The 26,847-nt window shown below is 44.2% G+C and overlaps 1 protein-coding gene across 1 annotated transcript; it reads left to right on the top strand.

Moving 5' to 3' along the window:
* Nucleotides 1–3,190: 3,190 nt before the first annotated feature.
* Nucleotides 3,191–26,144, top strand: LACTB2 (lactamase beta 2). The gene is made up of 7 exons (XM_073631784.1): nt 3,191–3,402; nt 7,085–7,248; nt 9,573–9,699; nt 14,038–14,216; nt 17,439–17,587; nt 19,366–19,447; nt 24,387–26,144. Exons 1-7 carry the CDS (start codon nt 3,278–3,280, stop codon nt 24,428–24,430), a joined length of 870 nt encoding a protein of 289 aa, XP_073487885.1. The 5' UTR covers nt 3,191–3,277; the 3' UTR covers nt 24,431–26,144.
* The last annotated feature ends 703 nt before the right edge of the window (nt 26,145–26,847 follow it).

Genomic DNA, 26,847 nt, shown 5'->3' with positions numbered 1-26,847 from the left:
GCACTGATAGGCGGCACTGATGGGCACTGATAGGTGGCACTAATAGGCAGCATTGATGGCCACGGATAGGTGGCACTGATGGGCGGTACTGATGAGCAGGCACTGAAAGGCAGCACTGACTGGCATCACTGATGGGCACAGAATGGCCTCACTGATGGGCATAGATTGGTGTCATTTATGGGCACAGACTGCTGGGCACTGTTGGGCTGCACTGATAATCTTGGGAGTAAATATGTCCTGTGGTCCCACACCTCCCCAGCACCAGGGACCGGCCTCAGCAATGACAACCCCTTCACAAATTGGGGGGGGGGGGGGCGAGCTGGTGCTGTCTGCTACGTCTGAGGGGTGGTGTATAGCCTGTTACCTCTGGGAAGGGAAGGGCTTTGGGGGGTTGCCTTCTGTCTGTTGGGTGGTTTGCAGACTGTTACCTCCAGGGGAGGGAGGGGGGTGTTGCCTTTTATCTGTGGGAAGGGAGGGGCTGTAGGATGACCACATTTGCAAACTGCTATTCAGGGACCCCCCCTTCCCAAAAATCAGTTTGTGCTGTAACAAATCACAGCACAGCCGGGGCAGGTGCGCGCTCTACCCAGAAGCACTGATCACGCCCCCAAAAAGGCCGCTGCATCGCCACTTCACTCACTGACAGTACTTGTCCTGGCCGGCCGAGACCCATTTTACCTTGTTCCAACGCTTGGCTCTACACTGCCCTGCAGAGATTGGACACAGGAAGCAGGATTTATGATTTTTCCAATCACAAGCAGGGGGGTGGGGATTGTGCCTCTACAGACATTCCCGTCCAGAACAAGTACTGTCAGTGAGTAAAGCAGCGATGTGGAGGTCTTTTTTGGGGGCATCAGATCAGCCCAGGTGTGGGAGGGGGGGTGACTGTGTCAGTTTCATTCTGGGACACTGTATTGTCCTGGAATGAAGGTGCCCGGGACAGACCTGCAAAATGCGGGACTGTCCCGGGTAATCCGGGACATGTGGTCACCCTAAGGGGGTGGTGTGTGCAGCCTGTCACCTCCCTTATGTAAGCAAGGCCTGTCAACTCCAGGGGACAGGTATGTTTGCAACCTGTCACCTGGAGGGTGGGTATGTGTTGGCACAACTGGTCATCTCTGGAGGGTGTGGGCGTGTGCAGACTGTCACCTCCAGGCTGGCCCTGCTCTCTTCCCTCTTCTTCTTCTCCCCCTTTCTCTCCATAGGTAAGGTCACCACAGAGAGGTAAGGGAGTAGTGGTGCCAGGAGAGGGGGAGCGGGCGCCCTCTGCTGGTGGGAGGGAGGCAGGGCAGGTTGTGCTGGCTAGCTTGCCTGCTGCTCACCCCTGCCATGCGGCCCGGCCCCCAACAGGCTGCAGACCGGCACTGGTCCACAGCCCAGGTGTTGAGGACCCCTGGTTTAGGAGATATGGACTTGCGAAGGCCGCCGGAGACATCATGGCATACCCGTGCCATTCCTTTAGAGCCATGTGCCGTGAACAGCAGCTCCCGCGGCTTGTCCAATCAAAGGACCAGAGCCCGCCAACTGGAAGACTGGGTGAAGATGGGAGCCCTGTTGGCAGTGACAGCGCGCAGCTGGAGAGCTCTGTTTTAAGGTAAGTTTCACATAATGTGTTAGTATGCGATCCATACTAGCACATTATAACATTGCCTTGTAGGTTTAAAAAAAAAAAAATAAATTGCTTTAAAGTGGTTGTACACTCTGTACTGCCACTTGTACCTACAGATAAGCCTATAATAAGGCTTACCTGTAGGTACTGTGAATACCTCTTAAACTTGCACAGTGATATCATGACATCATCAGCACATGTGCTCTGAAGGTCCGGCTTACAGTGCCGGACCTTCAGAGCCCATGCCGGAAAACAGTGGCTCCCATGCGCATGCGCGGGAGTGATGTCATTGCTCCCCCACCTACTCATGGAGGCTGCAAACCCGGAAGACCGGGGGAAGATGTCAGCTGTCTTAGCGGTGACATCGTGGCACGGGAGAGCTTTGTTCTTAGGTAAGATTCTCATAATGTGCTAGTATGCAATGCATACTAGCACATGATATTGCCTTGCAGGAATTTTTTTTTTTTTAAGCACCAGTTGTTTGCAACCCCTTTAAGGCGGTGTGGCAAGGGGTGTGTCCAATGCCTATATACTTTTGCTGCTTGCAGGACTTTTTCTAACGTCCTGCAAGCACACTGCCCAGGTTTGAAAGCACATGAATGGGAGGCAGTTTTCAGAGGCTATTTCTAGCGCTGAAAACTGCCTCAGTGTGAAAGGGGTCTAAGAGAAATTCCCAAAACATGGCTTTTTGGGGTATTTGAGGACTGAAGTTGAGAACCACTGCCCTAGATAAGAATGAGCAGATAATCCTTGTACTACAGAGGGGTACCCAAAGCATTAGTTCAGCTCTAACAAGCATGAGCACACATAGAATCACCACAGGTGTGTGCACCCTAAAGCTCAAACACACACCTGTGTGTGTAAATATATATAACACAGTTTACTATGCTTCAGTTATGTATGAACACAGTGAGTGATCTGTACCGATCACTCACTGTGTTCATTCACAAAGGGAAGGGGCGAGTAAATGACATAGTGGTCCCTACATGGGGTGGCAAGGATGTGCCCAACCACAGCTGACACCCCTGTGCAGGGCTGGTGCAAGAACTTTTGACACCCTAGGCAAAATCTCATTTTGCAGACCCCATTGGCTCCACCCCTGACTGCACCCCCTTTGTCCTGCCCATGTGAAAGGAGGTGGCACTATACAGGAATCATCGACTCTGCTTCCTCTAGTGCTGGTTCCAGTGCTGCACTGCGCCTCTAATTACACTACCGGTCAGACGGAGCAACTGCCTGAGACTGAGTTAGTTACATGCTGCAGCCTGCAGAGCATGCAGATGCGAGGAAAACCAGTGTCCGGGCGCCCCTAGGCAGCAGTGCGCCCTAGGCGGTTGCCTAGTTTGCCTAGTGGTAGCACCGGCCCTGCCCCTGTGCGCACGCCTATGAGAATCCCAGATTGAATGATTCCTCCTTCCTGTAGATCTGCAGAGTACAGTCCAGAGGTGACAGCCTGATCCACACACATAAGAATTATTATCAGTCCCCCATATATACACAGTACACAGTGACATGTCCATGTGATCACATCACCATCACATGCCGCCAGACAGCTGACACTGTGCAGCAGTGACGGGGTTAAGTGTCTGACCCGCCCCTTAGGTCGGAGACCCCGCCCCCCTGCGCTGTGAGCCGCCATTGTTCCGGAGTCCAGGGCTGATCAGTAGAATGGCGCTGTCCTCTCTGCCCCGTGTGGAGCAATTGTCCTCCCGGGTGATCCGGGTGTTGGGGTGTAACCCGGGCCCCATGACCCTGCAGGGTACCAACACCTACTTGGTGGGCACCGGGCGAAGGTAAACGGAGACGTGTGATGAATAGAGCGCCCCTAGCGGACACATGGTGTAACACATAACACAGCCTAGGACACCTGTAACCACCTGTGTGTGTGTGGAAGTTGCTGGGGGGGGGTGTGGGGGCTGTGCCCCCAAATATGTGTGAGCCAATAGGAGATGTATGTGTGTATTGTCTTCACTGCTGAGGGGGTGAGGCTGGCATGTCATATGACATTGTACAGGGGGTGTACTACAGTAATGTACAGGGGAGGGGGTGACAATATATGGGGGAAATAGTGTACAGGAGGGTCCTGTGCATATGAGGTGGACAAGTATATGGTTGTATAGTGTATGGGGGGGGGGGACAATTATAGGATGCAGTGTATAGGAGGGAATCAGTATACGTAGGAGAAGGGGGTGCAGTGTATAGGTGGTAAATAGTGTATACGGGGGGGGGGGGGGACATTGTACAGGGGTTCAGTATATGTGGGGTAGGGGAGGAGTAATATACAGAGATGTAGTGTATGGGGGTACAGTGTATAAGGGGGAAGTAGCGTGAAGTGTATGGGAGGTGCATTGTATAGGGGGAAGTAGTGTATGGGAGGTGCATTGTATAGGGGGAAGTAGTGTATGGGGGGGGGGTGTTTGCATTGTACAGGGGGTTCAGTATATGAGGTAGTAGTGTATGAGAGGGGGGGAGTAGTATACAGTGATGTAGTGTATGGGAGGTGCATTGTACATAGGGGTACAGTGTATAAGGGGGGGGGGGGGCGCATGTGCATTGTACAAGAAGAAAGTGGTTTGCGGGGGGTGCAGTGTAAAGGGGGATGCAATGTACAAGGGGGGAAGTAGTTTATGGGGGGGTGTATAGGGATGTAGTGTGCAGGTGGTAAGTAGTGTAAATAAGGGTGGAGGAGAGTAGTGTACAAGATACAAATTCAGTATATGAAGCACTTCCCACGAATGAACATTAAACTCGATCTTATGGAGCTGTGTAAAACTATAAATCTTATGTTGCCCATACTTGTAGCAATGTAAAATGCTTGCAGCCAGCTTACAATATACATGATGACAGAACAGATCAATGCAATGTAATGCCAAAAGTTCGTATTGAAATTGAAAGAACTGAAACATTTGGCTATAGAGTGACACATCAATTTAGCTATTTTTGATAGCTGGTTAAATTGTGACGTTATGCGTTAAAGTGCATAGAATTGAATGAACTGTCATTTTGTGACACTTCAATAAAGTAAAAGTAAACAGTGCAATGTGTTGTAACAATGCATCACAGTCTAGACCAGGGGTAGGAAACTGGTGCCACAAGCGAAGCCTCTTTTGCTGGCACTCGCCTCCCTCCCCATCAGCAGAGCAGCGCAGGGAAGTGTCAGGGAGACACTAATGCATTCCAATTTCAGGATTCCTCACACCGGACCTGCACAACGGGAAAGGCACTGTGCTCCCACACATTGTAAAAGATGGGAAACATTGTTTGGTTCTCTAACTTTGCTGTAGCTGCGATCATCAGCTTTTGTGATGGGGAAGAGATTGGATGCAGTTCTGCTGGGGGGGGGGGGGGGTCCCTGCCAGTATTCAGTGCAATGAAAATAACGCCACACTTTTTCTCAGCTGCGGGGGGCCAACTTATGATCCTGCACACAGGCCCATTGCTTTCAGAAAATGCCCCTGAACTGAGCTCATCATTGCGCATCCATTCCAGATGCTTGTATGTGACATCACATACGAGCACGTGGGCTGGATGTGAGAGTTGGATCAGCAGGATGAGTGTGCCAGGACAGATAGATGTGTCTCATCTCTGCTTCCATTCACCACTTTGCATATCACACATGTCATAGATGAGAAGATGGTACAGTGGTGGGGCAGATGAGCAGGAGGTACAGTGTGGGGAAAGATGAGAAGGGGGTTCAGCGGTGGGATAGAAAAGCAGGGGGATACAGTGAAGGGGCAGATGAGCAGGGGGGATCAGTGCTGGGCCAGATGAGAAGGGGGTTACAGTGGTGGGAAAGATGAGCAGGGGGTGTTCAGTGTTGGGGCTGAGGAGGAAGGAGGTACATTGGTAGGACAGATGAGCAGGGGGCTACAGCAGTGGGGGAGAGGAGCAGGGGGGTACAGTGATGGAACAGATATGCAAGAGGTACAGCGGTGGGGCAGATGAGCAGATAAGTTCAGTGTTAGGACAGATGAGAAGATGGTTCAGCAGTGAGACAGAAGAGCATGTGGGTACGGCGTTGGAGCAGATGTGAAGGGAGGTACAGTGGTGGGGCAGATGAGAAAGGGGGAACATTGGTGGGGCAGATGAGCAGGGGGTTACAGTGGTGGGGCAGATGAGCAGGAGGTTACAGTGGTGGGGCAGATGAGCAGGGGGTTACAGTGGTGGGGCAGATGTGCAGGGGGTTACAGTGGTTGGGCAGATGAGCAGGGGGTTACAGTGGTGGGGCAGATTTGCAGGGGGAACGGTGATCTGAAGTGTGGAGTTGCAGGAATTGGGGCTGATCTGGGGCGTGAGCGTGCAGGATGTTAATTTCTCACTACTAAAGCAGTTTACAGCATTTACTTTATAAAAAATCCTTTTCGCGATTGAATGTGTGAAGTTTAAATTTTTTTGATATAAAATCACGCTCAATTTCTTTGAAAACATTTTTCGGTACACTGTGCTCAAAAGATTGCCTACCCCTGCTCTAGACCAGGGGTGTCAAACTCAAATTCATCATGAGTCACATCAGCATTATGGTTGTCTTCAAAGGGCTAGTTGTATCCCTAAGACTATATACATTTATCCAGAGCTTTTTTTCTAACAGAATAGGTTACATGTAATAAATACCAGGAGTGTGTTATGTGCGGAGTTCAGGGATGCGCTGTTTACAGTGTTCAGTTTCAGGGTTTCCTATGCACAGAGTACAAAGATCAGGGGTGCACTACTAACAGAGTGCAGGGTTCAGGGGTGCGCTATGTATTGAGTTCAATGTTGAGAAGTGCGCTACATACAGAGTGCAGGATTCAGCTCTCTTTTACAGGTTGTCCACATCTTACTAATCATTATTATACAGGATTTATATAGCGCCAAAAGTTTACGCATCGCTTTACAATATAAAAGGGAGACAATACGGTTATAATACAATAAAATACAAGAGGATTAAGAGGGCCCTGCTCAGAAGAGCTTACAATCTAATAGGGTGGGGCAGGTGGTACAAAAGGTTGTAACTGTGGGGAAAGAGCTGATGGAAGTGGTAAAAGATTAGTTGGAGATGTGATAGGCTTCCCTGAAGGGATGAGTTTTCAGGGATCGCCTGAAGGTAGCAAGAGTAGGGGATAACCGGACAGGTTGAGGTAGCGAGTTCCAGAGGATGGGAGAGGCTCTGGAGAAATCCTGGAGATAAGCATGGGAGGAGACGAGAGAGCTTGAGAGTAGGAGGTCTTGAGAAGAGCGGATAGGATGATTTGGGTGATATTTGGAGACAAGATTAGTGATGTAGCTCGGGGCAGAGTTGTGAATGGCTTTGTATGTTGTGGTTAGTATTTTTAATTTAATTTGCTGGATGATTGAGAGCCAGTGTAGTGAGTGCAGGGCCACATGTGTTTGACACATGTGCTCTAGACAACACACACAAGTGTGCATGTGTTATAGTATGCAGGCTGATGTGATTGCACACATCATACCCAATATAACGTCTACTTGTTTTTGTAGGAGAATACTTATAGATACGGGAGAGCCTTCTATTCCAGAATATATCAGCAATTTGAAGCAAGTACTTAATAAATCCAGCATGGCGATCCAGGAAATAATTGTGACTCACTGGCACCATGACCATTCTGGTGGTATAACAGATATATGCAGAGATATCATAAATGGTAGGTACAAGATCTTTCTCAAAATGTTTTGAGTGGTGAGGGATTAGAATCTCTGTCAGGTTCTTATTGATGTATGTGTCTGACTGAAAGTGATTGAAAAGTCCAAAACTTTGAGTGGTCACCAAAGGAGACAGAGAGGCCCTTTCCCTGACTTTAGAGATTTTATCTTACTTCCTATTGTCTCTACAGAACAGGAAGTGAAGAGAAATGGCACTAATGGGACACAAAAAAAAACTGACAGAGATTTTAATTATTCCCTAATCTATCCAAAATTACTCTTAAAGTGTTACTAAACCCAGGACTCTGCATTCCCCATATCTGGTCTCCCACAGTACACAGAACATGGAAATATAAACTGCTAAATACCTTTTCTCATCAGTAGTTAGAGCAGTCTTATGACTTTTATCAGTGTCGAGTTAAAGCTTGTAGGAGGAGTTTTCATTCTCCCCTGTCCCATGAGGCTGCAGGAACCCTGACCCTCTGTCTGGACAGTGCTGATTGGCCCTGTGCTGATCACATGCACTCTCCCACCACACCAAACTGAGCATGTGCAGCTTGCCCCCTAACCTCTGTGCTATCAGCAGATAGATTGGGGACTGTGGAAGAAGGGGAGGAACAGAGAAGACAGGATCAAACAGCATTTTTACACAACGCAGAGCATTAACCCCTTAGGTTCCACAGTGAATATAACAAGCATGCTTTACTGCATATACAGATTGATTTTACTGTTGTGGGTTTAGTAACACTTTAAGTGGTAATATAAGAATAATTACACTCTCCCCCAAAAAATATGATATAGCTTATGTAACTACACCAGACAGTTTTTATTGTAATGTTAGAGGATAAGTTCACTTTTTGGGAACATGTTACATATTCCACCGTTTTTCTTTTACTAAGATTTTTTTAAAGTTTTTCAGTATAACAAGAGAAATAAGGCAGTACAGAGTTCCACCCATTTTTAATTTGGCCACTAAGGCCTGATTCACACCTATGCAGTTACAGTTTGCGTATTGCAGGTGCATTTTGCGTTTTTCAATACACATTTTTGATCCATTAAAGTCTATGGAACCAAAAACCAGAAGAAAGTCCCTGGCCCTTTCCATAAAATGCAGAGATGTGAACTACATCCATATGAAGCCATTTTAAATGAACTGTAGTGTGTTTCTGCAAAACTGAAAATGCACTTAAAAATGAATAAGTGTGAACCAGGCCTTAACATGTTCCCAGTGCTGCAGCGTCTCCCCGATCCGTTGCCTGTAGTGACAGCGAGCCGGGGATCTTCTTGACAATTTTGCTGTCACAATTTTTTTAAAAAGTCAAAGTTCTGTGAATGGGAGAACTACAAGTACCAACAGCCCTTGCGACTGTCGGCTTGTTGTTCTCAATGAACTACCAGGGTGCTGTTGAGCTCTCTAGGTAGTTCATTGATGCTACATGTCAGAGTGTAACTGCCTGTCTGTACGTGATACAAGCACACAGCTTACACAGACAGTCTTTAGGAGTCTTCCATTGTACCCACAACCTGCTGATCGCAGGTGCAATGGTATTATCTGCATTAAGGTAAAAAAACCTTGAGTGCAGCATTACCTTCAGACTCTCCGAACCCCCCCCCCCCCGCCTGATTTTGATCCAGCAATGTGCGTGAGAGCAGAGGCTCTCTGGGCTCTCCATCCTCATTGGACAGAGAGGAAGCACAGGGGGAGCTATTGGCTGCTGTCAAGCACAACCAGTGAGGAGAGAGAGGGGGGGCAGCTCTGCGTATCAATGGACACACTGTGCTAGCTCGGGAGCAAGCACAGGCGAGTGCCCCTGTAGTGACCTGCTTGCTATGGGGGTACTCAATGGGGGAGGAGTGCAGGCGGGGAACCCAAGAAAAGGAGAAACCATTACACAGAGCAGGTAAGTATAACATGTTTGTCATTTAAAAAAAAAAACCTGAATGTTTACAATCACTTTAACGTTACCTTTGCTTCCAATTCATAGTTTCCTAATGCTGCCAAAATTGTGAATGTCCAGTCTTTAATATCTAGCAATTTGGGGGTGTTTGTACTGGGAGAGTTCTGGTTCCTGGTATATTTTTTTGGTGTTTGTACTGGGAGAGTTCTCGTTCCTGGTATATATATATATATATATATATATATATATATATATATATATATATATATATATATATATATTTTTTTATTTTTTTTTTTATAGCAAATTACTATTAATTGCTCATAGAGTGTATCTTATTTAAATATAAACCAAAAGGTTGTCATTCTTTAGTTGTTCTATACGTAGAATCATTTTATGAAAGTAGTTAATAGTTGTTCTTGTCATAGACTCTGGTGTTTGCGTTAGTAAACTTCCGAGGAATCCACATGAAGAAGAGGTCATCGGCACAGGAGAGCAAAAGTACAAATATCTGAAAGATGGAGATATGATAGCGACTGAGGGAGCTACACTGAAGTAAGTGCACTGACATTTACAAGATATTAACGGTTTACAATGCAGAAAAAAACTACTACTGCTACTTCAGAATCTTTTTCAGATACCACACACACCCCTACCAGAAATTGGGAGGGTTACTAGGCCAGAGAAAGCAATAGGAGAAGTGTCAGAAGTTCTAAACCTTTTGTGTGTTATCCATTCCGTGTATGACTCTCAGCAATTCCGTGTGCCCTCTCTCTTCACCTTTCCCGATCTTGTACTGCTTCTATTGGTTGTTATATGTTTTCGCTGGTGTTGGCTTTTATGGTATCTAACCATCATGTTCTTTGGTGGCCTGGCTCTCTTTTGACACTAATCAATTTAAGAATAATTGCCTTCTCCAGTGAGTTCAATCTCATGACATGTTTGAAATAGGTGAGCCCAAATTTTATATTGCCATCCAGTACAATATCTCTGCTGTACATGAAATGCTCGGGGACTTTTCCAGCATCATAGCTCAATCACCTCAATTTTCCCCATGTCTGTTTTTTTTATGGTCTAACTTTAACAAATGTAGGTTTGTATGAGGAAGACAATTACGGTTGCATTTGGTTGCGATTTTTCCATATTCGGTTCATGCTCATCATTGTTGTGCAACTTGGGTGCAATGCAACACTTTATTTCTAGCCTACAAAGACCATTTGGTCAATCTTCAGTCCCAGGAAAATGAAATCCTACATACATTCTCCTCACTATTAGTTGCTGTTTTGATGTATCCATTTCTTGTAACGGTCAAAATCTTGGTCTTTCTGATTTTCAAGAAGAGGTCAAACTTCTCGCTTTGTTCTTTGATACGTTTGATCAGACCTTGTAAGCCTTCATCGGTTTCTGCAGGAGGATTGCGTAATCGGTGTTTCAATTATTATTATTAAAGTCGAACTAAACCCTTTAATGCCATCTTGGCCTCTGTTTGATCTTCAACTGCCATGATGCTGCACATGCGATCAGATATGACTCCAACCATTGGATGGTTTGACAGTTTGGAGAGCACAACCAAGGTGCCAGTTACATTCCCAGGACCTGCCAGAATGTAACTGTTTTTTGAAACTGTTAAATCGATGGGCTTAGTTCCATTTTTAATGTTACTTTATGCAATCCATTTTTTTTGTTAATTTATCCAGACAAACTAACATAGAAACGTATATGGAAAAGGACAAAATACTCCCAGGGGCCTATACGCAGCTTGCAAGTAATAAAATACTTGTTTTGTATAAAAATATTATTTTATTTTAAATTGATATAAAACATCCTCATCAAATAAAGAACAATATCAAATAGCAAAAAAAGGAGAAGGGGAGATACATAAACAAAGAGGGACAACAACAAGAGCTCTGGTGTACACAATTTTTTTCATAATGGATGTCCAATATGACATTGACAGTAAGCAATACATAAACAATATATTGCTTTCAAAGATAACTCCAACGCTTTTCAATCTTAATGTTATATTCGATCTTCTTCAGGGAGGTATGAACATCTATAACATATCAATACATAATATTAATAGTCATCATAATAATCGTTCAAAGAAGACCTGTATAAACAGGAATCCAGGATACCAAAAGGTAATACCTTTGATATAAAAAAGGATGTTTATGGCCAGAGCAGGAACAGAAGACACATCATACCAGGGAGTTCTCATGGTGGTCAACCATCGAAGGAGTGGGCAGGGAGTCCAATTCTGTCTACAAGAGGTCACACATGATTAGACATGCGGGGGTGGTGGAGGGAGGCACAGGTGCATACATGATGTACATGATATCTAGAGATAAATAAGCTTAATTTGTACATTATATTGGTTCAAATTAAAGGTTTTGCTAAGGGAACGACTCCTAGGTCTAATGCTTCATCTGGGAAATATAAATTCCCAACAAATGTGTACCTGTGCCTATATTCCTATTTATAGGAGTTAATGACATGGAATACAACTTTCTTTATATAGATATATAAGTGTAGTTACCTTGTTTTACCATATGTGGGTCTCAGATACAATATATCGGTCTATCCGACAGGTCAAAACAATGGTCAGGTTGTATATTCATCACAAGATTGATGGTGTTCACAGTGCCTCACCGTTATGGTATCCACATGCTGCATTGGAGGAAACATATGTGTGTATGTGTAAATAAATGAATTGACCAATTGGGACAACTGTCACAAGCCCAATGATCAACAAGCCATATTACAAAAAAGTGTATAATAATCTACTGACTGGGGGCTGTCTTTCACCACATGATCCTATCCTACAACTGTCCAATGTGTTTTCCGCTAACATAGAAACAACCCACCAGAGCATGTCTGGGCAAGAAATACAGTTGGCAAACCATTAACAAGAAAATAGAAGTGCAGCTTCATAATTGACAAAATATGTGACAGCAGGTAATCACAAATATCACAAACATAAGAGCCCTTTCACATTGAGCTGCGGGCCTCATTAGCGGTAAAGCGCTGCTTTTAACACCTGCTAGCGGCCAAAGAAAGGGTTAAATGCGCCCAAAAAGCACTGCTACTGAAACGCTTTGCAGGCACTTCGGCAGCGGTGCCCATTTATGTTAATGGGTAGGGGTGGTGGAGGAGTGGTGTATACACCGCTCCTCCCCCACTCCAAAGATGCTGCTTGCAGGACTTTTTCTAACGTCCTGCAAGCGCACCGCTCCAGTGTAAAAGCACTCAGGCTTTCACACTGGGGCTGCAGGGAGGCGTTTTTCAGGCGCTTTACAGGCGCTATGTTTAGCCCTTTAGTGCCTGAAAAACGCCTTAGTGTGAAAGGGGTCTAATAGAGCAGGTAGGAGCTTGTTAAATCACCAGGAGGCCAAATGTGACCATATAATGTCAAATTGACATTGGAAAGATAATGGGTATACCTCTCAAAGCCAATGCATCTGTTCTGTTCACAAATCTACTTGTCCACTGGGGGAGGGATTGAGGAAATCCATTTTAAAGCTATTATTTTATGAGCCACAAGGATCCAAGAATGACAAGTGATGTGTTTTCATTAGGGGAAAACAATCAGAATATCCCAGGATACATGTTTGAAGATCAGCCAGCAGGTTTTTACCAAAGACTCCATTAAAAGTCAAAATCAAACCCTCCCAATACCTCTGAAGTTTGGGGCAACACCACAGGAGATAGATCAGGGTTTAGGTTAATGCATCTGTAACAGCTGGAATCACGGTGTAGGCTAATTCTATGCAAAAATTAGCAAATTTCCTCCAATCTTTACTCCAATTTTTTATTCTTCAAACTCCATCTTCCTCCTAATCATTTTTGTGCTAAACCTTACCCACACTAATAACTCTGCTCATGGGAGGGCATGCTAGGCTCTGTGTGAATTGTGACAGCATTGACTGGCCCTTCATACCCAGAATTACTAGATACTTTCTTTCAGCTGCCAGTGCTGAATGGAGCATCAGGGGTGCGAAGAAAAGGTAAGCATATGCTGCTGAAGATAAGAGGGTAAAAACAAACATTTTGCTTTGGCATAAGGCGCACACATATGTAAAGTAAAGATAGGCACATATTAGGAGGTATCGTTTTAGCTGTAGAAAATGGGAATCTTGAGCTGGCTATGCACGGTTTAACTATTAAACTGTGGGTGGCCACGCCGACATCACCTAGATTTAAAACATTTTTAATTGAACAGCTGAAGGTGCTAGGTGGAAAAAAGTCAGCTGAACAGTGTCTGCAGCCAATCAGCATCTTTAAAAAAATGCCCACCGAAAGAACACGGAACAGTGTGTGTACAAAAAGAAAAGAGCATACACTAGAATTAAGTTGTTACTGCATCTGAAGATACTTTATTGTTTTCACTGGAGTGCCTTGTAAATTCCATTAATTTATAATGAGGCTTACTCAGGTGCTGCCATGCAGAGTGATTATGTGCAAAATGCCGTTACCAGTGTCAACCAGTCGGAATTCAGTGTGTTGCCATCAGGCCTATTAAGAGATGAGATAAGGGCAATTTATTGTATAAAATTTCATTATTTTACTACTTTATTCAATATGCTGATAAAAATTGGTTTTCCTGTAAAATTCTGAATTAATCCTCTGCACACTGCTGTACACACATTTCAAGCAAACTTTTGCGTGAAAACAGGGATTTTTGGTTTGCAAATATTGCAATACATGTTCAAGCTGTCCAACTGCATCAAAGTATACTCTCTCTTTGGCCAGTCCCTACTCTACTCTGCAAAATACCAAATACACAATTGCTTGTGGCATAGTTTAATGAATGTTGCCAGCGTGGGGCAGACACATACACACTATACTGTATATGCAAAAGGGGTGTGATTTTTTTTTTTTTTTTTTTTCCTATAGAGTCCTGTACACACCTGGACATACAGATGACCACATGGCACTGGTGTTATTGGAAGAAAATGCAATCTTCAGTGGGGACTGTATTCTTGGAGAAGGAACAGCAGTGTTTGAGGAGCTGTATGATTACATGAAGTCTTTAGAAAGGCTATTAGACGTCAAGGCTGACAAGATATACCCAGGTATAACATCTAGTAGTATGTAAAGCATACAATCGTCTACAGTGTCAGTTAGGATATTAATAGCTGTGAAGAGTACAACCAGTAAGATTTTCTCATTTACTGAGGAATATGAAGTTCATAACTGACTGGATTCTGCGAGTAGCTACGTTTTACATTTTTATGTGCAAAAATATTTTCATTCTTGAGTGGACAGCTTTCTACACAAGCCTACTGCATATTCAATCATTAAAATATACATAAAGCCAAAACTTTTTCTTTAAAGGATAAGTTCTCTTTTTGCAGGTAAAAAAAAATGTGCATTTATTATTTTTTGTAGTAGGTGCCTGTAAAGCATTTCACCAGCAATCAGCAGATCACTGATGCCATGCAGGTCGCCTGCAAACTGTCAGTGTATCTGCTTGCCCGTACATCCTGTACGGGTAAGCTAGCTCATACTCCCTGACAGGAAGACTCAATGAATGACCACAGCGCAGTGGTAGTTCGTTAAGAACTACAAGCTGACAGCCACTAAGGCTTGTAATGTTGGGGCTTGTAGTTCATTCAGACACACACAGCTGGGTGTGTGTCTGAATGATGCGGCCGTGTGGGCGGAGCCCAGTGCAGCCACGCTGTTTTTTAACCACTACGCATCCGCGCTATGGCCGAATGACGGCCACATCGCGGACCTGAATTCCATATGACGGCCTCCCCTGTGCAAGTTCCCTGCGCGCGCCCTGTGATCACCGAGTCACTGAGACTCGGCTGATCACCGATCCGAGTAAGGGGCCGGTCCCAGCCCCTTACCATGTGATCAGCTGTCAGCCAATGACAGCTGATCACATGATGTAAACAAAAGATCGGTAATCGTTTTTTTTTTTTTTTTTTTTCACTCACGCTGACAGCGCGAGTAAAAAAAAAAGCAGATCACAGGCTCGGATGTCAGGGACATCGGTCCCCAAGTGGAAGAGGCACATCTGCCTCATCAGTGCCACCTAACAGTGCCCACAGTGCCACCTAACAGTGCCCACAGTGCCACCTAACAGTGCCCACAAGTGCCACCTAACAGTGCCCACAAGTGCCACCTATCAATGCCAACAAGTGCCACCTATCAATGCCCACCTGTAGTGCCAATCAGTGCCACCTGGCAGTGCTGCCCATCACTGCCACCCATCAGTGCCCATCACTGCCGCCTATCAGTGCCCATCACTGCCGCCTCATCAGCATACATCAATGAAGGAGAAAAATGACCCGTTTTAAATTTTTTATAACAAAATATAAAAAAATAAAACAATTTTTTTTTTTTTTTAATTCAGATTTTTACATTTTTTTAACAAAAAGTAAAAACCCCAGAGGTAATCAAATACCACCAAAAGAAAGCTCTATTTGTGGTGAAAAAATGATAAAAATTTCATTTGGGTACAGTGTTGTACGACCGCGCAATTGTCATTCAAAGTGCGTCAGCGCTGAAAGCTAAAAATTGGTCTGGATAGGAGGGGGGTTTAAGTGCCTTGTAAGCAAGTGGTTAAACAGTAACAGCTAGTACAGGGAACTCCCCGTTAGGGCTGGGAGATTTTCTTTAAAAAAAAAATCGATTCATGATTCGAGTTTTTTTTTTTTGGACACCGCGCCGGTCCTGAGGCGCTGCGGGCATGAGTTTTTAGGCGAGGCCGCAGCTTCGGCCTAGTCCGCAGCGTCCGGCCTCGCGGACTAGGCCAAAGCCGCGGCCTCACCTAAAGGCTCCTGCCCGCAGCTCCTCAGGACCGGCGCGGTGTCAGCGCCAGTCCTGGGGAGCTGCAGGCAGGAGTTTTTAGGCGAGGCCGCGGCTTCGGCCTAGTCCGCGGCGTCCGGCCAAAGCCGCGGACTAGGCCGAAGCCGCGGCCTCGCGTAAAAACTCATGCCCGCAGCGCCTCAGGACCGGCGTGGTGAAAAAAGATCTAAAAAAAATCCATTTGCTTAAATTTTGAATCGATTTGACCTCTCAACTCGATTCAAGATTTAAATCGATTTTTTTCCCCAGCCCTACTCCCCGTACTGCTGTCACAGGGAGGGGGGGCAGCGGGTGGCCGGTTCAGCACTGGGAGCATGTTACATGTTCCACCCGAATATTGGGTGGAACATGTAACACGTTCCCAAAGGTGAACTTATCCTTTAAAGTTAGTGTAAAGCCTCGAAATCTTCTGCATTAAGGTGAAAAACCTTCTGTACTGCAGCTCCCCCCCAGACCCCCATCCCCCTCCTATTCTTACCTGAACCCGATCCGATCCAGCAATGTGCACGAGCACAGCGGCTCCAGCCACTGTCCTTCTCCTCATTGGACAGATTGATAGCAGCAGGAGCCATTTATCTCCCGCTGCTGTCAATCAAATCCAGTGACATGGGGGCGAGGCTAGGACCCGCTGTCTGTGTCAATGGACACAGCAGTGGGACTCGGGAGCGTGCCTGCACGGGTGCCCCCAGGGAAAATTGGCTTTCCGTGGGGGCACCTGTTGAAGAGGAGGGGCTTGGAGCACCAGTGGGGCACCCCATAAGAAGAGGATCGGGGCTGCTCTGTGTAAAAGGATTGCACAGAGCAGGTAGGTATAAGCATGTTTGTTAATTTACAACCCCTTTAAGTTGTGGATAGAGCAGGGAAGGGTTAGAATCCGTTTTAGGTTTTTACTGCTGTCTGTGTCTGCACTGGGGAGGTTCACCCTTTTTTGTGTCCTGGCAACCATTTGTCATCTGGACTGAAATTGATGGGACCTTCAAAATTTTCAGTTGTCACCAGAACAGTGGGAAGAGGGAAAATTTGGAAACGGGGACTTTTGTTCTGGGGACAGCTGTCTCAGGAAGAATTTCCTAATGTTAGAGGAATTTCCTCTTGCTTCCTGCTGTGTCTATGGGAAAGGAAGTGAAGGGCATTCTCGCCAATGGGACAACAAGGAAAAAATGAAAGCAAGTGGAGATTACTGGAGTAGTGTGTCTACTTCAGGGATTACTAGCTTCCAGGGGCATCGGCAAGGTATTGCATATGCATAGTTACATTGATCCAAGCTGGACCAATATAACTATGTATACTGCATTTATTTATGTCTTTTATATCTGCTTAGAGTTCAGCTTTCATTTCCTTGTTTGTAAAAAATATATTGTACAGTACATAAATGCAGTGTAACACTTTACTTTTTATGGTAAATTAGTCCTTTGGAATATCATTGTTATATGATATTTGGATCACAGCTGGACACCGTGTTTCTTCACTTGCAGGTCATGGCCCTGTGATTCAAGAGGCAAGAGCCAAAATTCGGGAGTATATTACTCACAGACAGGCTCGAGAACAACAAATTTTGCAGGTTTTGCAAGAGAACTCTGGGAAATCAATGACTGCCACAGAACTTGTTAAAATTGTGTACAAGGTAAGATGACAAAGAAAAGCTCTTCTACAAAAAGAAAGGGATAAATGTTTGTATTAAATGGTATAATGAAAACACATGGTGTGGTCAAATCATTGTACACACACGTTAAGATATCTCTGGCCACACACGTTAAGATATCTCTCCTTCAACCTCAACGACTAAAAGAGAGAAATAAATACATTTCCCCATCCATTCTAAACAGCATGCATGAAGGAATCTCCCCTCTGCTGGCTATTGTCTTCTGACAGGTGTTGTTCCTGTGGCTGTCAGAATACCTGAACAGTGACAGCATCTGATTAGCTGCAGTCAATTTTCTGCCTAGCTCCTGAGATATTCAGATCAAAGTTTGTCAAGCAGGGAGGTGCAGACAAGGCTATTCAGCAGGAATCGGCCAAACTTTAAGCCATGTATGGCCAGCATTACAGTCAAGTGTTATATGTTTTGTTCTGACAAACATTGATGCACATTTGTTTTGAGTGATATTTAATTTCACTGAAGTCAGAACTCATAATCTGTATCCTTTTTGCAGATCAGCAACTTAGAATGTAGTTAAAAAGGAGCTTCACTCTAGAAAAAAAAATTCAAAGTCAGCAGCTACAAATACTGTTTGTGCTAACCATAGGTGTGTGCAGCCTATTGCATTAGGGTGTGCACCCCAAAGCTCAAACACACATGTCTTTCTCTGCAGCCTTAGCTGCACTGGACAGTGAATGAATGGGAAGTGCTCTGTGCTGAGCGGCTTCCTCTTCATTCACAAGCTGAAGCATAGTAAACAGTTTACTATGCTTCAGTTGTGAATGAACACAGTGAGTGAGTGTGTTCACTAGAAAGAGAAGGGGCCGGTAAATTACATATTTTTACTAGCCCCACTTCCCCACTCTCCATCCTGAAACATCAGCTGGGGGGGTGGGGGAGAAGTGAAGCCACCAGCACTGTGGGGCGGAGGCCAACATGGGGAGAAGCCGGGGCGGTAGGGGGAGGTCGGCAATGCACGTAGTGATTAGGGTGTGCGCAGGCACACCTGGCACACCCCCTGCGCACGCCTATGCTGCTGACATTTAATAAACATACACATCTTACCTATCCAGTATTCCAGCACTGTCCACACCCGGGACCATTCTTCGCTGGTCTTTGGGTCCACGGCACGTCTGTCTTGGATGTGGGAAGCCGGCAGTGACTTCCTCATGCTTCACAGCCGGCTTCCCAATGTGAATGTGCAAGTAGCACTGAACTTTTTTAATGGACCCGCAGCATCTGTTACCTTTTGACATGTCCCAAAAGGTTGTGGGAGGTGGAGGGGGCAAACTTCCGCTTGGATCGCCTAGGTGATCTGAGAGGAAGTGGATACCTGACAAAACTAGGTTCCACTCCCTGGAAAAAATTAATAAATTTAAACTTCCAAAAGTGGGAGAGGAGGGGGAAGCAGAAGAAATTGTAGGAGCATGACAGTAACATTTTTAAAAGAAAAGTTTAACAATAGCAGCATCTGTATTTCCTCAAGAGGTTTCTTTTACCTCCCAGTGCTTCTTAGTAGTCTATATTAGAAGCACCCCCTTAATCCCCCTCCCATTCTTTCCTTTTTTTCTTCTTCAGTAAGTCAGTCTTGTTATGAGTAGATGTATGCATCAACTCAATGAGACCACTAGGGGGCACACTCTGCTTGTGTTTGTAAAGACAATCTGCCACAACTATTCCTTTCTGGTCATATTTTCTGACCAGTATGCTGGGTTGTTCTTTTTGTAAGCAAATGTTTGACAAAGCTACCATGTTTCCCACAGGATACGCCAGAATATTTACATGCAGCTGCAGAATTCAACCTTACTCATCATCTACAGAAACTAAAGCGAGAAGGAAAAATAGGTGAGTTTAATATATTCCTAATATGAGAAAAACTATTGTTTGATATTTAGACTGCAGTAACATAGGGGAATGCAAATTCAGCAGAAAGCTGTTGTGCGGTTGTGCGCTGTAAATCATGATGCTTTTGGATGTGTATGCCAGACATTGCTATTGATGTGGCTGCAGTACTGATTATATTGTAGTCATAGGAAACTATTTTTTACTAATGCAAATCGGCAGCTATTGCCCACAATAGCATCGTCCAAATCAGTGTGGCGCCGCAACCGATTCCTAAAAGTAGTTTCTGTACTACTTTTGGCGACTTCGGGGGGCGATTTGAATAGACATCTGTGCATGAACCCACACAGATGTCTGTCAAATTGCCCCCTGAAGTCAGACTACATTGCCAGTTTAAATAACTCACATGATTTCTAACCCACATCAGTGTGAACCTGGGCTTGAAGCCCAGTTGCAGGGCCCAGGTACCAGAGTTTGAATTGCAGGGCCCAGTGTACTTTGTAATCTAACAGACCTGGTCAGACACAACCACTCTCTTGCTTAGGTATTTACAAAATATTTTAAGCAATTTCCTAGAGACCGGCATGCATTAATGGTCATACAACACTATGGGGGACATTTACTAAAACCAGTGTACACAGAATCTGGTGCAGTTTTGCATAGTAACCAATCAGCTACCAAATTCAGCTTGTTCAATTAAGCTTTGACAATAAAACCTGGAAGCTGATTGGTTTCTATGCCGAGTGTGCACCAGTTTTAATAAATCTCCTTTTATATGTGTCTCTTTTAGACTAAGCTTGGTGTATGGAAAGATACAAAATTATTAAAGTGATAATAAAGTCTTTGTTATTTTTAACAAAAAAAAAAAAAAAAACATGTTGTACTTGCCTACTCTGTGTAATGGTTTTGCACAGAGCAGCACAGATCCTCCCATTTTTCGGGTACCTGTTCGGTGCTCCTGGCCCCTCCCTCCTGTTGAGTGCCCCCACAGCAAGCAGCTTGCTATGGGAGCACACGAGCCGCAGCTCCCTGTGTCCATTTAGACACGGAGCCGCAGCCTGGCACCCAGCCCCATCTCTCTCCTCATTGGCTCACTGACTTTGACAGCAGCAGGAGCCAATGGCACTTCGCTGCTGTCTCAGCCAATGAGGAGGGAGAGTCCGGGCAGCCGAGACTCTCGTGCAACATCGCTGGATTGACTGGGGGCTCAGGTAAGTATTTGGGGGTTGAGGGGGGCTGCTGCACACTGAAGATTTTTCATCTTAATGCATAGAATGCATAAAAATAAAAAACCTTCTGCCTTTACAACCACTTTAAGCACTTTCATACATTGGGCAATTGGATTTTAACTTCTCTGATTAGTAACATGCTGATTTCTGTCAGTTTGGAGAAATTATCTACAAATGCTCATGTAGTGAACAGTAAAACCAAGTATCGCTGTGTGACAAAAATCTGTAGCATATAATGAACCTTTATTTCAGCATGCTAGAAAACAGAGGGATTTAACGGGAAACTTTCTGAGAGTATTTTAAACAAAACACCCTATTTTGGCTCTTTTCACTACCACATAAGTGATCAGACGATTGTAGAGCTTCACAGATCACTTTTACTAAACAGCCAATCACTGGCTGAAAAAAATGACATCATTTAAAGTGGTTCGAAAGGCAGAAGTTTTTTTTTATCTTAAAGGGTAAGTTCACCTTTACAGAAAAATCTGTAAGGTGAACTTACACTGGACCCCCTCCCCACCCCCCCAGTCCCGCTGACCTGGAGATTAGCGATCACCCGCTAGTAGACCTAGTAGATTTTCTGTAAAGGTAAACTTACACTTTAATGCATTCTATGCATTAAGATAAAAAAAAAAAACCTTCTGTGTGCAGCAGCCCACCTCAGCCCCCCTAATATTTAGCTCCATCTCGATCCAGTGCTGTTGCAGGAGACCTGAGGCTGTCCGGGACTCTTCCTCCTGATTGGCTGAGACACAGAGGCAAGCGCCATTGCTCCCGCCGCTGTCAATCAAAGTCAGTGAGTCAATGAGGTGAGAAAGGGGGCAGGGCCGAGCCACAACTCTGTGTCTGAATGGACACGGCAGGGGCTCGGCTCGGGTGCCCCCATAGCAAGCTGCTTGCTGTGGGGGCACTCAACAGGAGACTGGGGCCAGGAGCACCAACGAGGGACCCGGGAAGAGGAGGCTCTGGGCTGCTCTGTGCAAAACCAATGCACGGAGCAGATAAGTATAACATGTTTGTTATTTTTAAATGAAAAAAATCAAGAATTTAATATACGTCATATTTCGGAGGTTTTAAAGAAAATAAAGCAGAGCAGGGATTTTATTAAAAGAGTATATCAAATAAAAGCTGTATATGTGCTTTAAAACTTATGATAAAAATATTTAGGTATGCAAATAAGTCATATAGTTATTGTCAAGTTACCCAACCCATGCTGATTCTCTGGTCATGAAAAGGCTAAAGCGCTAGAATTCAGGTATGCATTGTCAGGGATATTCTTGGATTTTCAGTTCCTTAAAGCTGAACTAACTTATTTTTCCTTCGAAGGTCTGATGTCCCTCACCGGCATCTTCTACCTAGCTTTGTCCGGGTGATGGCCTGTGGCCATTTTCATTGGCCGGCATGAGATGATGTCACTCCTGGAATGCGCAGGAGTTCAGTCATCCCGCCATACAGGATCCATGATGGAATGTAAACTAAGCTCTGCTTGCTTAGTTCAGTGTACATTCCAAGGAAGACTGTGAGCAGGTGGGTAGGTTTAATTTAATGCAGAAGAGATATTGCATGTCTCTTCTGCAATAAAGAGCCCGCCTGCTCACAACCTATAAAAGTAAGACTTTAGTTCTGCTTTAACAGACCCAGAACTATGAGCTGCCTTTGACATATATAAAGGCCTGTGATATAAATAGCTGGATTCATCCTTTTACTGCAGAACAGAGGAGATTAGAAATGTTGCCTAAAAATTAAATTTACAAGAAATTCCTCTATATTTCTACTTGGTGCTCCCAATTACTTGCAGTAATGGCAAATTCTATTTCTCCATGCTGGAGACAGGTATACTTGTATATTGCCAGTAATGTGTTGGTGACTTGGTCATACAAATGCATACATTGGTAACAGGAGCTGATTGATAGATAGATATAATCTCCTTGTCCAATGTCTAAGCAATGCTATGAGATGCTACACTACACTTGCTTGGGATACACATAAAGTTAGCTCTGAACTTGGAAGTTCCTGTGACCGAGTATTACAAACCTCCAATAGCCTGTAAAAACAGAGAGGCGGCAAATACAGTGGACTGGTTTTTTAACTTCATACTCATTTCCACTAATGAAGTAAGATACCTATGGATTGTATCTGCAACCTCTCTGTTCTTAGAAACCTATTTGTGCTGTTGTTAGAAATAAACAAAGCTTGTTAATTTTATGGATGCAGACATTCTGTACATTGATCCAGCATCGCCACTGTGGATTCTCAATTTTCTTTTTTTGTGTATTTTTGGTAGCCCTACAATCATTTCTGGCAGTGAAACTTTTAAAGGGTCATTAAACCCAGACTGAAAAACTCTCATAATATAAACTCTCACTGGTCCCCAAAAAGTGTCATTTGGGGTCAGATTTTTCTTCCGCAGTGTCGCAGTTACCAAAAATATGTAGAAGAATATGTATCCGCCTAAACTGATGAATAAATGTGGTGATCAAATGCCACCAATAGAAAGCTCTATTTGTGGGGAAAAAAAAGATGTCCATTTTGTTTGGATACAGCGTCGCACGACCGCACAATTGTCATTAAGGGGGCAAATCCTTCTGGGGCTGAAGTTCTTAAAGAGCACCTGTCATTTCAGATCCATCATGGCAGCGCCTGTTGGTGGCATCCACTCACCTGCTGCCACCACGTCCCTCACCTTGTTGTTTCACTTCCGCATCGCCAGCCGTCCCATTAAAGTGAACAGGACTGTCGGTGAGTCAACAGCGGGACAGAGATGACAGTTGCTCTTTAAAAATAGTGATTTAAATCAAGCCTTTTTTACTAGTGATTTAAATTGACTTGATTTAAATCAAATCCACCCTGGTAGGCCAGAACAGGCTCACACTGTAGAGAGCATACATCAGCAGAGTAATAGAAACCCCTCCCAAAGATTTTTCCCTGCAGATGCCAAAGAACAGGAAAAGATCGTGTGATCACGGAACAGTGCTGCAGGTAAAGGGTACTTGGAGGATTTAGAAAAAAAAAAAAAAAATATATATATATATATATATATATATATACATATATATATATATATAGGCATGATTTATGTGAATGAGTTATGGCAATTAACACTTCTCTGATTTGTATCACTTTAAAGCGGAGTTCCACCCAAAATAAGGCTTTTCTGCCCCCCTCCATCCCCGTCCCCCACGGTGAGATCACTCGGAGGTTCAGCCCCTCCCCTCCTTCCCCCACCGCCGGGCCATTCAGAAAGGGCAGCACGCTTTGCACATGCGCAGTAGGGAACCGACTGTGAAGCCGCAAGTCCAGTTTCCCCTATAGGCAATGGCGACGGCAGCAACCGAGACCTGATGGAAAAACCGGCTGGGGTGCCGACATCGTTGGATTCCAGGACAAGTAAGTGTCCTAATATTAAAAGTCAGCAACTACAGTATGTGTAGCTGCTGACTTTACATTTTTTGCTGGGGGGGTGGAACTCCGCACTAAATATATAGACTATGTTAAAAAAAAAAAAGGTTGGGTTGTTAAATCCAATAGCACCTTCTTGTTGATGTTTGTTTCAGATAGTCTAGCATAAAAATACATTTTTTTCCCACTGTATCAAAAAGAAAAGTTTTGGGCTACACATTAAAACATCATCTGATTATTCTAATTGGATGACTTTTCGGATCATATTGTATATTGCAGATATCTGAATAATGGTCATGTTTGTTTATTTGCAGTACAAGAAAAGGGTCCTAAAGTCCAGTGGAAAAGTCACTTGTGATTGTTAATCGAGGAAACAATTTTGTTGAATCTTTATAAGGAATACACTGCATGGGTGGATCGAGGATCACTGAATAAGATGGCTCACAGTAGAATCAGCCAACCCGACGCCAAATCATTACACTTGCAGCTGTGTAATTTTATAAATTTCATTTTTAATTGGGGTTTCTTTTTATTACTAAAATAAGCATCTTCTTTATCAATGAATAAAAAAAAAAAAAAAAAATCACGTAGCGCCATTTACTCTATGAGCTCATACCTGACATAACATTGTCCATGGGGTGTACATCCTGTTTTTTCTGTCTTCACCAGCATTTTGGTATGTACAAATGTGCTTGTGCACCTAGTTAAAGCTGCTGACAGCATAAGAGCACAAGTATCCTCAACATAAAGTACTATCTTGCTGGCATGAAAGGAGTAAGATTTAAAGTGATTGTAAAGGTTCTTGTTTGTTTTTAAGGTAGGTATACTTACCTGATCTGTGCAAGGATTTTGCACAGAGTGGCCCCTGATCATCCCTTTCTGGGGTCCCCCGGCGGCGCTCCTGGCCCCTCCTCCTCCATGGGGGCACTTGTGGGGCATGCTCCCAAGTCCTCTGCTGTGTCCATTGACACAGACAGCAGGACTCTGCCCTGCCCCCAGCTCCCACGTTACTGGATTTGATTGACAGCAGCGGGAGCCAATGGCTTCTGCTACAATTAATCTGTCCAATGAGAACTGGAGACAGCGGCTGGAGCTGCTGGGCTCCTGCTCGTTTCTGGAACGATTGGGTAAAAAAAGGGGGGGCTCTGGGGGGCAGCTGCACCACAGAAGGTTTTTCACCTTAATGCATAGAAGGCATTAAGGTGAAATACCTTGGGACATTGCATCTCCTTTAAGATTTAAAAGTTCTTGCCCTCCCCAAAGCTCTTCTTTTTTACAGCATGCTGCCACCTGCCTCTGTACCTAGAGTGGCTATAGATGGATCGAAATTGGCCCAGTTTAGCAGGTTCTGGCCAACCTTTAATCCATCTATGGCTGTTCATGTTCGAGAGGAGTCGATCTAATGTTCAAGTCCTCTCAAACTGGGCTGTTGGAAATTTTTCATTCAGTCATCAGTATATTTTGAAAGCAATGAAGTCTCTGCTGTCACATTACGATAGCGTAGCAGGGAGGATCCCTTTATCCTATGTTTCTCAACTCCAGTCCTCAAGTACCCCCAAAAGGTCATGTTTTCAGGATTTCCCTCAGATGTGGTAATTACTAAGGCAGTGAAACTCATAAAACCACCTGTGCAAAATAATGGAGGGCCTGAAAACATGACCTGTTGGGGGTACTTGAGCACTGGAGTCGAGAAACATTGCCTTAATCCTTGCCTTAGTCCTTGAATGTGTGGATAGGAGAATCCTTTGTTATTTATTTTTTTTGATCACCCTGCTGGCTGATCAAAAAAATAAAAAATTATCCATCTATGCCCAGTTTTACCATTTCTTGCTCTTACCTCTACTGACTACAATTAGAAGTGAACAAAACACCATGCTTTTATAACTCTGTTGAGTGAGGGGAAGGGTTATCCCATTCCTTATTTTGCCCCCTTGTTCAAGCAGCTAAATATGAGCATTGTGTATATTTATGTATGTTGCTGCTATTTTACGTATGTTAACATTTTGATGATTCATTGAAATACATAAGCAGTGTTTGTTTGGCTTTCATTTTCATAAATTCATACCAACATATTAGGTTGTAAATTACATTGGTTATTTAATTTACTCCAGGAAAAACAGATTTCTGTCTAACTTGCCTTAATTTGCCTTTCTTATACTGAAATTTTTGTGGTTGTCATTTTGAACTTGCTGAAATAAATGTATAGCTATAGAAAAAAAATGGGAACAATACAAAAATGCATTTCTCTGATGTTTTCTCAAACAGTTTTTAGGCGATAAGATCAACTGAAAGCTTATACCCAAATTGATGAATTCAGAGTAATCCGTTACAGAAAATAATGAAAATACCATGTTGGTTAAGCAGGCCATAGATTATACAATTTGTGGTGGAAGGAAAGAAAATTGCTTGATTTCCCCAAAGTCAGTGTTGATGGGGGAATCCATCCCACAGCACTATTGTGTTCTGTCAGTCGGCAGCCTGCCTTGTCTTCAGGACACAATGATCACTTCCGCCCTGCTACAGAGATTGGCAGTGATCGCATGGACAAAGAATCAGGCTGGATTGGATTCAGTACAAGCAACTTGTCAGATTTTTTTTTCATGCGATCACTGCAGGCAGCTATAGCAGCTAGCAGTAATGGTTCGACTTCAGGACAACCAGCCCTCCCATTGATGGACCGAATCTCGGCTGGTCCCTGCTGAACCAGCGGAGATTCAATCCATCTATGGTCAGCTTTAAAGTAAATCATTAGATCAAACCGACGCAGCTATGTAA

This window comes from Aquarana catesbeiana, linkage group LG05 (assembly GCF_042186555.1).
Source record: "Aquarana catesbeiana isolate 2022-GZ linkage group LG05, ASM4218655v1, whole genome shotgun sequence".
Lineage (NCBI taxonomy): Eukaryota > Metazoa > Chordata > Amphibia > Anura > Ranidae > Aquarana > Aquarana catesbeiana.
The sequence above is the reverse complement of the archived record's forward strand: the minus strand, read 5'-3'. Positions and strand labels throughout refer to the sequence as shown.